The 17,800-nt window shown below is 36.4% G+C and overlaps 1 protein-coding gene across 1 annotated transcript in view; it reads right to left on the bottom strand.

The window, feature by feature from the left end:
- The window catches only part of NOL10 (nucleolar protein 10), a 50,305-nt gene that overhangs the window by 31,517 nt on the left and 988 nt on the right, over positions 1 to 17,800 (bottom strand). The window contains exons 3-12 of the mRNA XM_059468616.1: positions 17,345 to 17,443; positions 16,497 to 16,574; positions 14,607 to 14,644; positions 11,608 to 11,744; positions 10,811 to 10,876; positions 9,073 to 9,133; positions 8,474 to 8,559; positions 8,040 to 8,118; positions 6,689 to 6,838; positions 4,237 to 4,303 (exon numbers count right to left, since the gene is read on the bottom strand). Of these exons, the coding sequence (XP_059324599.1) occupies positions 4,237 to 4,303; positions 6,689 to 6,838; positions 8,040 to 8,118; positions 8,474 to 8,559; positions 9,073 to 9,133; positions 10,811 to 10,876; positions 11,608 to 11,744; positions 14,607 to 14,644; positions 16,497 to 16,574; positions 17,345 to 17,443 (861 nt within the window). The remainder of the gene's footprint in view (positions 1 to 4,236; positions 4,304 to 6,688; positions 6,839 to 8,039; positions 8,119 to 8,473; positions 8,560 to 9,072; positions 9,134 to 10,810; positions 10,877 to 11,607; positions 11,745 to 14,606; positions 14,645 to 16,496; positions 16,575 to 17,344; positions 17,444 to 17,800) is intronic.

Below are 17,800 nucleotides of genomic sequence, written 5' to 3'. Positions count from 1 at the left end.
CACACACCTCAACAGAGCCATAAATCATAACATGGTTTACACCTTCATTCATATTTCATCTGGGGAAATAAATACAACAGCAGCTTCTCAACCCAAAATGAGATATAGGACACTGTGGCTTCAAAAGGAGTAATGCTAATCCTATAACCAAGCAGGGCAAATGTAGAATTTGAAGTACCTATGAATATACCCAAGAAACACCACGAATAAGGGGTTTACATACTCTGAATATAAAAAAAAATACTGTAGGAATACTAAAATCTGTGGAAAATCTCCTACTGCCACAAGACTTCTTGTAAATTCAAAATCAAGAATACTCTCAATTTCCTTCTACATAAAAGAGTAATAAGAACATTTGCCATATACTTTTATGTTTATCTCAATTCAGTCTTTCCAAAGTAGCCAACCAACAGGTAATACAAATGATTGATTATGAAGAAGAAAAGTGCCATCAAATTAGATAACATTCTGATCTGAAAGAACTGTAACATATGCCACTGAGACTATGAATAATTGGGTCAATTACTACACACCCAGAGGGCAGAAATTTAATTTACACCCAAGTAGAGGAATGCAATTACCATGGGTGGAGTAATCCTTCCTACCTAATCCTTTTACTATAAATACACAATGCAGCTGGACTTATAATGTCAGAAAAAAGGGGGCTTGCTTTCCCAGCAAAGCAAAATATTCATGAAAGCTTAGTCAGCAAACAGACTAAAAAACTGTGTCTGGAAAGGTTTGCAGACAATTTAAGGAAAAAGTAAGAATTTACAGCATATGCTTGAATATACACACTGAGTACTCCAGTATAGTGTACAAGATATATGCTCCCCTAACAGCACACTCACTACTATTTTATAAGACAAAGCATCTTTCCATTGACTGAATGGGAATCATTAGGAATAGAGACAGAAATTAATTCTGCAGATGCTTCAAAGATGACAGTGAAGTAAAACCTCTTTGAGTTTTTATAATAAAATAATCAAAGGAGGACAAAACCAGACTTCTAAACAGTACATGAGTGTATACTACAAGGGAAATAGAAGAATGAAAGTTAACAACTCTTAAAGGAGAAGTCTATTCCATGCATTTTTATTGCTTTAGCTTGTTAGTTTTAATCAATTTTTATGGGAAGAGAAACCACACCCTACTTAACAGCCTAGTTCGATTACTGTGGAAGGGAAATAAAGGAGAGGCTGTTTTCAGAAGTTTTACTAAGACCATCTCTGGAAAATGGTCTGCAATACAGTATCATGAATGTAAAAGAAGAAAAATGGGAGTTTGAAGTGAGACTATGTAGGAGCAGCAGTTTTAGAAAATGCAGATTTTTACCTTTTAATTTTTCTTACGGTAATTGGACACAGATTTCTATCACTGGAGATACTGTCAAGTTTTATTTATATTCTACAACTTAAATTGACTAAAGGCTAAATGGACTCAGTAAGTAAATCTTTTTCCCCTGCCCCCATTCTGTTCATTTGTGATCAGAGGAAGATATTCAACTATTAAGAGATCCACTGAAATTTGTCATCATGTAGTTTTCAGTCAAAGATATACAAGGGTTTGCTTCCCAGGAAAGGTACTAATACTGAAGATGGTTGGTAAAATAGTTTAATTAAAAATGCCTAGCTATGACAAAATACCACCAAAAAAAACAGTTTACAGTATACTGATCTTGAGTTTACAGGAACTGATAGAATTATAGAACCACAGAACAGTTTGGTTTGGATGACATTCCCATGGGCTCAATTATCAAGCTTGTCCAAGTATGCCTGGATGGCATCACATCCTTGAGCCTGGTGTCATCTGCCATTTGCTGAGACAGCTCAATCCCACTGTCTGTGTCATTGATGAAGATATAAATATCTAAATAAAGCTTGTCCCAATACAGAGCCCTAAGGGACACCACCTGTCACTGATTTCCACTTGGACATTGAACTGTTGACCACTACACCTTCTGGATGAGACTATCCAACCAATTCCTCATCCCCTGAATAGTCCATCCATCAAATCTCTCCAATAAGAGTGAAAATGGGGTATTTTGCCTTTCTGAGCAGCAGTGATACATGAAGTGCTAAAACACAAGCTAGGCAAAGATCTCCTGGCTTTCCTGTGCCATGCATCTAGAGGAGCTCTGAGAATGCTGGGGCACCAGTAAGAGCACTGAGCCAAACCATACTGATACTGAAATCATGTTATATTTCCACCTTTCCACAACTACAAAACCCTTTTACTGAAAGCATTTCCTTATTTTCAGATCTTCAGTCATGATTATTCCTTAAACTCTGAACAAGCATGAGGTGGTTCTAAGGCATCTTAAGTGCTGGTCCAACAGTATTTATGATGAACATGCAATGCACCACCTCTTACCCTTGATCTCTCCATTGCAACATGCTCTTGTTTTTACCCCACTGCCTCCATGGGACTATAAGGTACAACCCAGTTTTCTTCCCACAACATTTCTTACCAAAACCATCAACCCGTCCCTCTACAGACAACAGGAAAAGCAGCACTACAGAACTAGACTGCACAATCTAGATCTCAATCACAGACTTGTGAAAACCAATGTCCAATAGCAACATCAGGGACATGTGCGCATTCAATTCTTTGGGCTACAAGATTTGTCGGGCAAAGTCTCATGAAAATCATTTCTGCAAAAGCACACGAGTCATGTCCACATACCACAAAGGCTACAGAGCATCCACAGCTGAGTAATGCCCATACTCGACATATTCAAACTTGGCTTGACCTGAGCAATCCGATCAGACTTCAAAGCTGGATCTAACTTCAAGCTGGCCCTGCTTTGAGTAGGAAATATAAAACTCCCAGGGGTACCTACCAACCTAAATTACACTATGATTCCACATTGACAAATAAATTTTTTCTGTTCCACTCCCTGTGGTGAGCTCTTCATTGATGCTGAGTGGATGGTAATTTGCTGCTGGGCTCTCTTCTAGATGCAACCAATAAGCTCACAGGTGAAACCTGGGTGAAAGGCTGAAAATCAGTCACTCCAACAGTCTCTCTCTGCAGCCACCATGGATGAGGGTTTATCCATCTCCAGGGTGCAGAATCCACCCTGTCACCATGCAGTAATTCTCAAATACACTCACATGAACTCCTACATTCAACCAGCGCACATGGCATGTATTCTGCTCATAAGGTCAAAAATGCCCACCATCTTATCAGGGAAGAGGATTTAATTGCTCATCTTACCCCAAAAGGAAAAAAAAAAAAAGAAAAAAAAAGGAAAAGAAAAACCTCCAACCCATTCTTAACTGAAGTTGGCAGAAAAGACAGATAAGTTTTAACTTGCCAGAAATCTCACGCTCACTTATCTACAATCTTAAATTTGAGCTGCTAGAATGAATCAAAGTCCAAGTTCCTCTGTCTTTACTGCTACCTCTAAAATTAAGATAATAGCAGTTTGCAACTCAGGCATTGTCTGTTTCCAGACTTTTGCTCTGTGCCATCCTAGCAGCCCTAACTTATTTCATCCTTTTCAGTACTGCTTTCTAAAAAGGAAGTAGGTATCACACCATACTTAAGAACTAAAGCAACTCATATTAAGCAAGAAAATTAAGTCCAGTTGCAATCTGAAGTACAACCAAAGCATATATGCGCATACAACCATCATTCTGTAAAATATTTTTACTCATAAATTAAAGTCCCGGAAACCTTGGTTAAAAGCAATCCTCAGTTTTGATCTCTGAACATAACATTATGAGATGCAACAAATCTGAAAAAAAATCACAAAAACCATGCAAATTTGTGCACTTAGGAATCTACACTTAAAACCAAAGTAATAAACCTAAGGGATGGCACAATTTAAGTGCTGTATTTAAATCAAGGGAAGATGAAATTCTTGAAACACTTGAAAAAGAAGTGTAAATATGCTGTAAAGAGGTTTTTCCTACCTCTAGGAAGCAAGCTCTAACTCATTGGGACTTAGTCAAGACAATAGGCCAAAACTTCTATTCTTACTATAAAATGAGTCACTTCAGATATTTGAAGGGGTAAAATAGGCCAATCACTCAATTAACAGCACTGCAGCTTCTAACTGCAAAGAGGCTCCTATATAATACAGATGCAGAGGAAACTAACTGACAAACAACCCTTTATTTTAAGTTTTCCCATTAGGAGGAATTGTAGACCTAAATTGTATCACCTAAACAAAGACCACACCTTGCTTTTCCTTTTGAATTTAGCAAGAGATTAATATACTTAACATACCTGAATTTGGATAAAGGCAGACATCATTTATATCATGTTCTGGCTCCATTGAAGTAAATATCTTTCCCTGAAATTGCAGGGAGAAAATAAATCATAAAGAACTCCAAACAATATAATTAAATTCAGTAAATCTAAACATTAATAACAACTACTATAGAAGCTAAGAAACATGATGGAATAAAGATGGAACAGATTTTGCAGAACAATAAAATGTTATTAATATCTGAACATAACAAAAGGAAGACAGTATTGTCTTTTATATCTGATTCAATCTCTTACAAGGAAGTGCAGCCTACTGGTAATTGAAGATACAGCAATGTACAGTGGCACCCCTAATTTCTCAGCTTACACTTCTGTTTGAAAATAAATGTCAGATTTACTTTATTTTATGCAAAAGTGAGGCTGAGGTCCACAAGTTCTGGGCGCACTGTCAGTGTAACCCTTACTTTATTCAACTATGAATGTGGAAGCTTTAAATAATTTTACTTTGCTAAGTATGATTAGCTGAGAAAATGGATTAGGAGTAGAATTTGAATCTGGAGCTTGATTCTTCCACTTGTACTAATGTCTACATGAAATGAAATATAGCTCAGGACTTTATTTATGATTTATAAACTCATTTTTAAAGAGGTCTTGATATAAAACAAAAGCACTAAGAGCATACAGTGGTATATAGCTTAGATAAGAATTGAAGTTATAAAGGTTACTTAAAAAAGAGGTAAAAGCAGGAAACAATGTTCTCAAAATAATAATGGGAACACAGTCTGAAAAACCCAGACAAAATACAGGTGCTCTTATAAGCCAACACACAAAACAGCCAGTAAAGGAAGAGTCTCTAACAACTGGACCACATAATCTGAAGCATGAGACTACATGCCTACACAATTCTAAATGAGGGACAGGAACAAGGTAAATTTTGATCCTGTTCCTCTTTTTTTTTTTCTTTCCCTGCAGCAATCCCACCTACCTTTCTGGGCCCTTCCTTTCCCTCCCAGTTACATGCTGTTACCCCACCCACCTCTGGTCTCTCCCTGATGATTAAGAGGAGTCCTCCTCCACCCTGGCCTCAGCAGACAAAAGCCTGGTGCTCCCCACCCCAAGGCACGTCTCAGCATGGGGCCATTCTGGTATCAAAGCCATGTGCTCTCCACCCGCAGTCTGCCTCTGCACTTGGTTCCTGGCCAGAGGTAGTCAGGAACCAGCATCTGGGACAGATGGAGCCAGCTGGAACACACTCTAGGAAAGAGTCCAAAGCTAGCTTTGCCTTCCAGCGGTGAGAAGCCCTCCCCTTTCCCACCAGAGCTACCTTGCAAACCTTACAGAGCTTCATTCTCAAAGAGGGAAATATACATACCTAGGAAAAATGGAGAGGCCACTACAGATGTTTTAAATAATAGCCAATAATTTATTTGCTCTTTCAAACAGTAACAATTAACTGCAGAGGAGCTTACAAAAAACTACTTGCAATCACAGAAAAAATAAAAGAGGCTGTTGAAAGTTCATGAGGCAGCACAACAATACTGAAGTGACTGCCTGAAATAATTAGGAAAAAAAGCCTCTACTACAACTCTTTTTATGTTTCACTATAAAGTTAGAAAAGCATAAATGGAGCATGTTTTTCAGAAGGAGCACAATGACTACAGACATCCCCTCAAACCAAAACAAGTTACAATAGTGTTACTATGAATCTCTGGGGTAACAAAACATGATGCCCCATAGAGTCATAGTAAAGTTCACTGACAGAAAGATAAGAAAGAGGACAGCATTATATAATGAAAAGAATGAAAGACAGTGAAAGAGTGAAAATTAGAGCTTACAATTTCACTTAGAGGTGCAAAGGGCAAAGATAAAGACATTGCCCATTGCAATATAATCCCCTAATACAGTGTTAAGACACGCTGTTATTTGGCTCGCTGCATAGTATCTTCTTCAGTATCCAAATGGGATCCCGTGAAAATAAGCAGTAACTGATTTTAGTAGGTCTTTAACTAACTGATCTACCTTTGAAATTAACCCTACTTTGGGCAGGGAATTGGAATGAACATGTTTTCTCTGGTGAAAAAACCTAACTGGATGTATTCAAGAACATAGTGAGAAATATACAAACTAAGGCAATGGCTAACATACTACTTTTTATGTTTAAAACCTTCTCCTGAAAGAAGCCTCTTGGCCAGACATGTACAAAGAGCTAAAAACCCCCTGAGACTACATCTTTATACCTGACAGGCTATTGAATAACTTCCCAGATGCTGATTTACTCAAACAGGACAAAATGCTATGTAAATTAAGAGACATTAAAACCTCAACTTCTTACACTGAATTTCAGCTTAATTAATTAAGCTGCACAAAAAAACACTCAAAAACAACAAGCCAAAATAAAATCCCCCAAAACTCTCAACCCAAATAAAGTAAAATTTTAAAAATCTGAATGCAGTTACATAAAACTACTTACTGTATCTTTGTTCCACATTTTTATGATTCGAGAATCCGCAGAGATAATTAAATCCAGCTGATGCTGAAACTGAATGGATTTAATAGGCAGGCCATAGTGGTGATCTTTGACTATTAATGGATTACTAGACCGGAGATCATATAATAGGACCTTGAAGAATAAGAGACAAATTAAATTTATAACATTGTAAGACCATCAGGAAGTCATGCCCATCAGATCTTCACTAAACATTTAGCTAAACTTGAAATTTTACTTACATAGGCAGGATTTACATAAAATAAATAATTTTGAATTCTGAAAACAACTTATTAAGTGAGCCCAATTTATTCTGACCTGGTATTTTAACATCAGCATGCTTCCATCTAGAAAAATTAATGAATTTAAGACCTAATCATCTTTCTAAAGACTTTTTAATTTCTATTGAAAAAAATAAACAATTTTTTTTTGTTTTCAATACTCTTAGTGTTTCATAATTAGTAATATTTCACTTTCAGATTCTTGTGGTGTTGTTACATGATTTAAATTTTCAGACTTCCTTCCAGATTCAGTGAATATAACTTTCCCTCAGTGAAATACCACAGAATGTATTTTTTTATGTCGAGGAAAATAGAGAGTACAGACCCTGTCTTCCAGAAACTTGTATTTTATCTCCAAAATTTCCTATGGAACTTGAGAAAGTTAAATCTTTCGCATGTAAAGTGTGAATAACAATAATCTTTGGGAAAAATAATATTATCAGTTTATTTAATCAGAAACACCATCTGCAATAAAATTTGTCTGACTTGTACACTAACATAGCAAATACAATTCTCACACATATATCTGTTCTTGAAGAAGCTACAGCTTTCTAAACCCATGAAAATACTGATGATGGCAGGTAACAATCCCCACACTTCCCTTTACAAATATGATGGCAACAACAAATGAATTTAAATTAATCTTCATATCAAGATAAGACACTAAAAATAACAGTTGAAAGACAATAATTTCTGGTTTTCTAGACTTTAAGATGAAGGAGATCACATATGTTGCACTGAGATGGTACTCATAGCCCCAAAAAGCAGCAACTTCCCCACACACTTGACTCAAGTCATAAGTGAACTGCAAATTTGCAGTTGTAGAGTATGTAGGTTGTGATGATATTAAGTGGTACCTACAAAATTCTGAAGAGTACAAGCATTTGATAAAATTACATTGCAGTTTGACTATTACTACTCTATACCTGTAATTTATGGTCTAATAAATACTTGCAGTAATAGATATATACTGCACTCAATGTATTGATAGACATGGATTGGGAATTTCAAGAGCAGGATGTCCTAAGAACTGTGGTACATGAAGTCAAATTTACCTGCCCAGTAGATGTTCCAACAGCCATATTCAAAGCCCCATCAAATTTCAGTGCTGAAATGGATGGCAAACCTTCTATCCTGCAAAGCACAATGCTTACAGTTAGGCATACCTTCAATAAAGCCTCCAAATAATTTTTAATGTTAAAAATAGCTAAGCTAATTCTAAGCTCAGTAAAATAATTCACAGGTATCACTGAGAAATACTACTTCAAAAAGCTGCACTGTTTACATTCACAACGTGTATTTGTATACAAAAATAGCCACTACTACTTAGATCAGTGTCTAAGAGAACTCCTCCTTTGTGACTAAGAAAATCCTTTATTCACACTAGCAATGACAAGAGAACAGGCAGGTCGTTTTAAAGGAAAGTGGGATTTATTTCTAAAACAACCAAAACTTCAAAAAAAAACAGTGAAAAGGAAACCTTACTCACTCTGTGTCTGCTGTCACACTGCTTAATGCACAGTCCAACAGCCCAACTCGATTTCTAGTTCTAGGATCCCAGCATTCCACTTTTCCCTAAACAGTTTAGAAAATATGGTTCAAGCTTATGCAGCAGATACCTGGTAGTCTGAAAACATTTAAATAAAATTATGAATTATCTAATCTAAGGAATAATTAACAACATTTCCGAGGTTGACATGAGTTGTTCTAATAATGACATACAGGGTGCGCACATTTCATTTGTAGTTTTTTCAATGTAATCTAAATGAAAATCACTAACACTAATTTTTTTTAAGATTAATAGGGTACACATGCCAGCTAGTTTCTACAGATGGCTACACTGCAAAATGAGAGAACATTATTTTTGCTCCTGTCTGCAAAATCTCAAGTGCTCAGCAACCAAGTAACTCCAATATTTTATCTGCACTATGCTCTGAAAAGTCATCTTTAGCATTATCTATATCTACCATAGCAAATGAGACCAATTAAATTAATTAGGTTCATGATTTCTTCTTTTCCTCCTGCAAATTAATTTCAAAATGCAACAAACACTACTGCCCTTTTCATAAAAGGAAGGCAAACATTTACCTCAGCCGTCCCCATAGCAAACAAGAAGTGGACAGGATTTATGTCACAGACATTACTCTCTCTACAACAGAAAAAGGAGCAAGGTTAATGACCTCAGAACAATTTAACACATTAACAGCTAATAAGATTTCTGCAATCATGTACACTATTGTTCAGCCTGGAAAAGCAAAAATTGGAGGGAGGGAGGGAGGGACAAATGATAACAGCTTCTCATACTTAAGGGGAGCTTACTAAAAATCTGGAGGCAGAGACAGTGCTGATTACTTCAAACAGGTAAAGTTCCAACTGGATGTAAGGATAATATTTTTATGCTGTAAGGATAATTAAGCACTGCAATGTGTTAATCATAGAGGTTGAGAAATTTCCATCTTTGGAATTTCCAAGACCCCCCTGAGAAAATTCACCTGAATTCATGAGACTGTGCCCTGAACAGGAGCCTGGGCTCTGAGTCTCTTTGCACTCCTCTGCTCATATCCAACACCTACCCAAGCCCTGCCACATCACTCTGCTCCACTGTATTCTTAAACAACTCAACAGGACTTGAAGAAATCACCTCAAGGTGTGCCAGGCTCAGACTGGATACCAGGAAAAATTTCCTCCCTGAAAGGGGCTGCCAAGCACTGGAACAGGCTGCCCAGGGTAAGTGGTTCAATCACCATCCCTGAGGATAATTAAAATACATGTAGATGAGGCATTTGGGGACATGGTCTAGTGGTGGACTTGGCTGTGTTGGGTTAATGATTGGGCTTGATGATCTTACATGTCTTTTCCAATCTAAATGAATCTCTGATTCTAATTATGTCAAAAGATCCTTACGATTACTTATGTTCTAAAGCTTACATCTCCAGCATGTTCTGTCTGACCAATGGTCTCCTTTCTCTCACCCAAGTATTCTGTTTCTCAGTAGGGCACCCAAGAGCCCTGCATTGTGACAACAATTCTTTTAAAGTTCAAATATTTCTTCCTTTCTACACTACTTATCCCAGCACTTTCCAACTTCTTCCATTCAAAGCTCTCTACTTCTAATTCTGTAACTCATCCAACTCCTTCACCTCAAAACCTTCTCACAACTTAAGTCTCATCTCTCTAATCCAGATTTTACTTTACACCCTTACCTCTCCCATGGTAGGATTTTCCCTTTTTTAAACTCCTGTTGCTCAGTTTTTTATTGTGCCTTCCCAAATACTTCTTCATCCATTAAGCTATTCTGCCCACCAGCTCCTGCCCACCAGCTCTTGCCCACCATCAAGCCACTCTATCTAGTGAAGTCTGTCTGCCTCTCCCCACATGAAAAAAGCTCAGTTCCTACTCTGGTAGGGTTTTCAAAAGAATCAGACACATGCTGGAGATATAAAAATTCTCTCTGGGCTACTTCAAGAGCAGAAGGACAAAGACATGTCTGGGAAAGTACATACCCTGTGGGTAGATCTCTATATGATGGCTAAATTGAGTAATAATGGCAAAGTTTTAATGAAATGCTCTTAAGATCAAGTTATATAATACCTATTTAGTCCATATTAAGCAATTTTAAAACATCCACAAAAGAAAATTCAATTAAACATAAAAACTAGAACAAAAAAATTACAGAACATAAAATGAAATGAGAGTCAGACTCAGCATATGCTCACTTTCAACTGTGCAAAGCATTTGGGCAGCTTTCAGTACTGGTGGTGAGCATGCTAGAAGTCTGCTTCCACCTGGTGGAAAGAAGAGAGGTCATGCATTACACAGAACTTACGAAGCTTCGGTTTGCAGGGAGTTCAGAAATCTTCCTTGCTCCAGATTTAGCCTGTACACTTCAGAACTACAAAAGAAAAACCCAAAATTACTCTTGTGTCTAACTAATACTGAAAAACACTGCTGTAAATTTAGAGGCATTGTAAAGATTCTTATTCACAGTCTAATTTCAAATACACAATTTTCAGAATTCACAATCTATAACAACACAAATAAATACTTTGGTGTTCAAAACACAGAGAAAAATGTGCATGTTCACAATTTATTTATTATACCTCAATATCCTACCAACTACTATTTTTCCAGGCAAAAGATACATTAACTCATTTCTCAAGACTTTTTAATTTCCTGTGATTTAAGTTACATCTTGAATTTCTACTTACTTTGCTTGAAACCCTAAGAATCTAATTTTATTTTTACCATGTCTTTTCAGAAACCCAATTATGTGATTTAACTCACACTTCACAGCAATAAAAGACCAACCAGGATAGGAAAAGTTATTTCATTTTCCTGACTTAATTGCTAAACACTTTTTAAAACAATACACTGACCTGCAGTTTTTAATACAAATTTGCAAATACATGATATACATGGTTTAAGAATAAAAAAAAAACAGCTTAAAAATAGCATGGGAAACTGAATTAAAATTAATTCCCACATTTTCTACCCTCACCATTTCCCTTAATAATTTGGAAGGAATTGCCGCTTTTTCCACTTTTTAGCTTCTCTAATACTTTAATGTTCATTTTATTACTGGAAAACACTAACAAAACTGAAACAAAATAGTCCACTTAATACCTTGCTCCTACGAAATACAGGTCACATGATGGATAGTGGTAAGAAAAATCTCTACCAAATTTTGGTATTCTTGTCTTGTAGTAATGGCCATGTTGTGAATGAAACTCCACAAATCTGCCACACTCCAAGAAGACAATCTGAAAATAAAATAGAAAGCTTTGAAATATACAGAAACAGACAAGTATCTCCCCAACTTGTCTTTTAGCACAAACTTCAGTGATTTTTTTTTTCAAACTCATAAAGGCTTATCACAACTTATTCAAACAATTTCTACTAAAATGACAGAATCAACTAGTACTTCATCATTCTCACTAGCCACAGCAGAGTTTTGTTAATATACTTTATATGAATATTCACAGGAGTAAATGAGACATCCTGAAAGTGACTCTGCAGTCAGAAGCAGCACAGTTACTTCACACTCTGCTGCACCAAAATTAACATTTCTATTTCCTTCAAGACACTGCAGTTAGTGATTTCTTCCAGGTACAAAGCTGTGCAGACACCAGTACATTCACATGGACTAGGCAGATGAGCTACACATCCTGATGCACAGCAGCATTCCAGTAAATGACACTAGCGATCTTTCTACATTTTTGTTCTTTGCCAACTGAATAAGAACATTGTTTCTTTCTGAAACTTAGACAAACATCTCACTCCTGGAAAAACCTACAGGGAGGTATTACTAGAGAGCTCAACCTATCCCAGTAAATAAAATAGGCCAGGTTCTGCTGTTACACTCCTTATGGCAGGTTAACATGGCACATACTCACAGGAAGGGATTCTTCCCCCCATCCAGAGACAGGGTTAGCACCATCACGTGCTGCACCTCAAACTATGGCACTGAGCAATGGAGAAACAGCTGGCCTGGCCCAAACTCATGCCATGCATGATAACCCCTGCCAAACCTTCGTCTCTGAGCCTCATCCCTATTTAGCTTGGATTAGAGAAGTGATACTTTAGTGTAGCCTGTGTAGTACATGCATCTTCTAAAAACAATACATAGCAAATATCTAAAATTTTCTACTGCTGAATTACATAGCTAGCAATGCAAATAAGGATGAGAAACTCAGGGAAGTGAGGTAACTTTTAAGTTTAAAGTTAAGTTTAAAGTTTAAGTTGAGTTTTATTTAAAGTTACTGTAAATCTGTCATCTTTATTTATAAATCTGTATAATTGTCTTACCGCTAATAATTTTCTATTAAAACACAAATTTCTATAATATTAGACTTGAATATATTAATGTTCTCTTCCATTAGTAGTGAATACAGCTCAGTGTAAATTGTGTTTGTCATTTCTTCTTACTAAATTAAATTTGGTCACCACCAGAAAACTACAACTAACAGTAGCAAATGCATTGGCACTGGTGCGTGGCAAAAATATTACGTGGAAATACAGGTCTCCTGGCAAAAGGCTGTGGGAAAAAATACACTACACTCTCTCCCAAGCCTAAAACTTAGTCCAAGTCTAAGACTTTTAAACCTAAAACTTAGAAAGGCACAGAAATGTAACTGGCCTTTTCTTTCATACGGATTCATATTCATCTGTATGAAAGAAAAAAGGTGCTCTCATTATGAAAATGTGAATAAGCCTCAAAGAAGCCTTAAAGGGATGGCAGGAACAGATTTGGAGAGACACTATTTTCCCTGGACGCTGAGAGCACCAAGAGGGCTGCCAAGACTGACAAGGGACAGAATCCAGGACAAAAAAAAAATCCCTCTTTGCAACAGCAACAGTAAAAACTCAAGATTTTCCTGGGCAGGAACTAAAAATTCTTTATGACAAGATAGAGCAGAATTGCAACAATTTATTCAGTAAATCTTTGGAACCACCATGCCTTTGGATTTTGACAGAACTGTTCAAGCATTAAAATGATATTTTAAAGACCCATTCCAATCAATACTTCTATGATTCTAAAAATTTCAAGTGTAATTTCTCAAGTATCATTCCCTCTTTCTAACACGTCCACAAAACTATGACAGCCACTTGAATAAATAAAATTTATTTATTTATATAAATATAAAATAAATTTTTTATATAAATATTTTTCTTTCTGATGATTTCTTAAGTTTTAGTAAAATAAAATTGAAAACATAAAGATTACATGAAGTTGAAAAAGTAGGGCTTCAGCCTGAAATATAGTACCTATTTCAGCTGAAAACACACACACCTTTCTGTTCATAACCAGTCAGAAACATTTGGGAAGACAGCATGTTTTTCAGTCTCCCAAATGACTATTTGGTATGTAGAGCCAGAAACATCTTCCACTAGACAGACAAGTGGGAAGCCACTGTGAAATATCAGCCATTACCTTCTGCTACTTGAATTCATGCACTTCCTTCGAAATCTCACAGGAAAAATGCAAAAAAAGCTACAAGGCTAGATGATCGTGCCTCTGATCAAAGAGCAGTATTTATTAAAACAAACCTATACCTGAAATGGTAAGGTCTTTTCACAGAAAAAAAAAAGCATAAAATAAACACTTGGGTGATTCCTTCAGGTACAGCACTTCATTTAAAAATAAAACTAAAGAAAAAAGACATTACTTCTCTCCACAATTTTTGCTTCATATGCTCATCGTCATGTCTATAACAACAATGACAAATCAGGTTGTTAACTTACTCATAGCTATCTCACCTTTCAAAAACAATGTATGTGTGCATCACTTGGCACAAGGGATTGTGACTAAATGTTAGCTCAGAAAGAACAGTTAATTCCATTTTTCACATTATTTTGCTTGTAGGATAGATCACTATTTGAGGTTTTTCTCTCCAACAGACAAAAGATTTTAAAAGTTGTAAAGTAAATTATAGTACAAAGACACAAAGAAAACAAACAAAATTTTAAAGGCGCAAAAATGTTTACCCTGTTTGCTGTTTGTAAAAAACCATTTTTCTTCCAAAAGCTGTGTTGATTGACTGCCTTTACTATATATGAAAATACATTTTAATATACATACTAAACAATTCTTTTATTTATACACTGGAAACTATTAAACATACCTTTGAGTAATCATCTGATAAAATCTCAAACGTAACCACTAGAAGAGAGAGCAAGAGAATTTTGAGTCAACTAATCAAGCAGTTATTTGCAAACATTGGCATAATCCTGAAAACATTTAAACTCATGGTAATCTTTAGTCATGTAAGTATTCCCCACAGGTGTCAATGCATAATGCAGGCATTAATCTTTAGCAAGATCTCTAATTATGTAACTTGATTTGCAAAACAATAAGTAGTTTTCTAAAACTTTAGAAACATATGAAGCATCCTGTAATCTTTTTATTGTTCTTGTATACTTGACACATTCCTCAACACAATGCTCAAACACGTAGTTTATCGGTGTGGGAAATGTCTAATCAAATGGTTTTCAGTAAGTGTGTGGTCCATGGAGCTTGCTAATCCATCAAAGATGATAAAAAAATTAAAGAGTTTGGACAGATATGCATAAACTTGCACATGCAGTCCTTCCAAGGGGTAAGCACTTTCACAAAAGAAGTTAAGGCTCAAAAAAAAATCACAAATGTGAAAGCTACTACACGCGTTGAACACTACCATATTGAACTTTGCCTACTTTTAATTGAGCTGAGTTGGGAACATTAGGGAGTAGCTGCTTCAGCTAAATTAGTTCTATTTAAATGAGATAACTCATTTAAAGTTACCTGAAGTGACTCTATGCTAGACTTCAAATTAAACATACTTCTGCAGTCTACCAAGATGCCAGTTCAAAAAAATTTACTTTAATTAGCAGCAAGCATTTATAATTACAATGACTTCTACTCTTTAAAAGAGAGTTTCACTCTTGCCATACCTTCCTCTCCCCAGCCTCTCTGAAACCCTGCCTAACACTGTTCCTTCACCCTACATGACTTCTTGTAGTCCTGAGGCAGAGAGCACAAAAACACATCCATGCTCTTATTACGATTTTTATTTCTTGCATCACTTTCACACACATCAAAGTTCAACCAGTTCAATTCTTCTGCAATGAATGTGCTCATCTCCTCATTGTTTTGGTCACCCCTACATCCTAGTTTCAGTCATCAGTCTTCAAACAGAAAAACCTGAAATAACAACAAAAAAAAAAAACAAACCCAAAACCAAAAACCAACTAAATAAACAAAATAACCTTTTAATTACTGAAATTTAAGCACCCTAAAAGCTCAGAGCTGTAGCAGCTCCTGCCCTCCTCTAACTGCCAGATGATTCTCCCTTTCCCATTGTCTAGATGGCTCCTTATTTTCCTCACCATAGCTGTTCTCCCACCAAATTAGTAGCAAATAAGGTGCAATTAGGGCCTTGGCCATGCTACCATCTACCCTAAGTATTTGTTTCCAGAGAACAAACAGAAAACCAAACCAGCAAACAAACAAACCAACACCCCCCTCCCACAAATTCTCTTTACTCTGTAACTCACCTACTGAGCTGGGCTCCCAGAAATTCTCTTTACTCTGTAACTCACCTACTGAGCAGGGCTCCAGAGAGAAAACAGAGCAACCCACAGTGTGTTCTCCCACCTTACTGCTTCACAGAAGAGGTAAGAAAAGGGAGATCTTGCCACCAGCCAGCCACTGAACCTTTGTCACATTCACCAAACAGAACACAGACTTCAGCCACATTCACTCTCTGAGCCCCAGACTTTCTGCCTCAAGGTAAATTTTACATCCCTCACACCCTCTTTTCCCGGCAAGGAAAGAACTTTGAAATCAGAATAAAGGGGAAAATTCAGAGATGAAGACTAGATGGTTTTACTCTAGATTCCTGCATTCCCCTGAAGTTCATTCCATCTCCTCAGCACAGAGAGCAGAATTTCTGCTGGAGTCCAACCTGAATTATGTATGACAGACATGTACTAACATGTACTATTACGTACCAACAGCCATGGCTTGTACTAACCTTCGGAATCTAAGCATCTTTCAAATTTCTGGGATAACTGATAGGTATCAAAACAGCGGACCCTGGGCTTGTAAGTTCCTGAAAAAGTAATTTGATGTTTGATTAAATAAGAGTTAAACAAAAGGATAATGCAAAAGCATTTTTTTCAAGTATAATGTGTTAGATATACAGGCTTTACTGTGTTTCTACTATAAGTCTTCTGACCTTCCCAAAGTCTCTATGACTGGAAGAGCACACCTCAGTAACACAACCTTACAGCCTGGTTTCTGTAAGCACCCTACTAGTATGCAGGTTCTCCTAGCTACCAAATATGTCCTACAGAATCTAGTAACACCTTCCAGTAAATCTGAAAGACCAAGGCTCTTTATGTTATTAACACCTATTAAAGTAGTCATGTTTGGATCCCATTTTGACAGTCACAAAATGCAGATTATCCTCCTCCTATAAAACAATACTCAAACAATGATGTTCAGAAGTTATTTAACATACACTAAAAGTAATTCAGGACTTAATATATAACTGTACTATAGATGGATTTGTTTTATTAATTTTTTATTTGTATTATAAACCCTGGCAGCAGGGGAGTTGGATTAAATGATCTTCAATAGTGCCTTCCAAGCCAAACCATTCTATGATTCTAAGAATGTATGCATTCTAAAGAGAAGTGTTCCACAGCACCACTCTCAAGACAGCTGTTCTATCACATGTTAAGAGTATGCTTCCAGCAGAATGTTCATTTCCACACTTTAAAATGAACTCTTAACAATTCTACCTGAAACACTCAGTCACTGCACCCAAGATTACCTAGGACTTTTGGCCTCTGTTAGAGAGACTGTTTGTTAACTCACCAACTGCCATAATATACTGTCCATCCCTTGATACCTTAATCTTTGTGCTAATAGTGGGCATTTCAAAGTCTTGAATAAGTTCAATTCTTCTACGGATATCTGTAAAGAAAAAAAATTGTAGAATTAGCACAATTCTATCAGTCTAAAAAATTGTAACAGTTTCCTAAGGAAGCATGTTGAGTTAATTGAGTACAGGGAATATCCTTTACAGATATTTTAAGTACCACATTATAAGCAGTTTAACACAGTCTGCTAACCGTGAGAAGCAGACTACCCCTGCGAAAAAATAAATTAGAACTGCAAGGTAACTGCGTAACAAATCATTATACAACATAGTAGCAAATACTCATTACACACTTTCACAATTAAGGCCTTGTATATAAGGCATTCCATACCCCACTACCTCTATGCATTTTTTTCTTGGTTAAGTTTCTTGTATAACACTTCCTGTGAATC

This window comes from Ammospiza nelsoni, chromosome 3 (assembly GCF_027579445.1).
Source record: "Ammospiza nelsoni isolate bAmmNel1 chromosome 3, bAmmNel1.pri, whole genome shotgun sequence".
Classification (NCBI taxonomy): domain Eukaryota; kingdom Metazoa; phylum Chordata; class Aves; order Passeriformes; family Passerellidae; genus Ammospiza; species Ammospiza nelsoni.
This window is presented reverse-complemented; position numbering and strand designations above follow the sequence as displayed.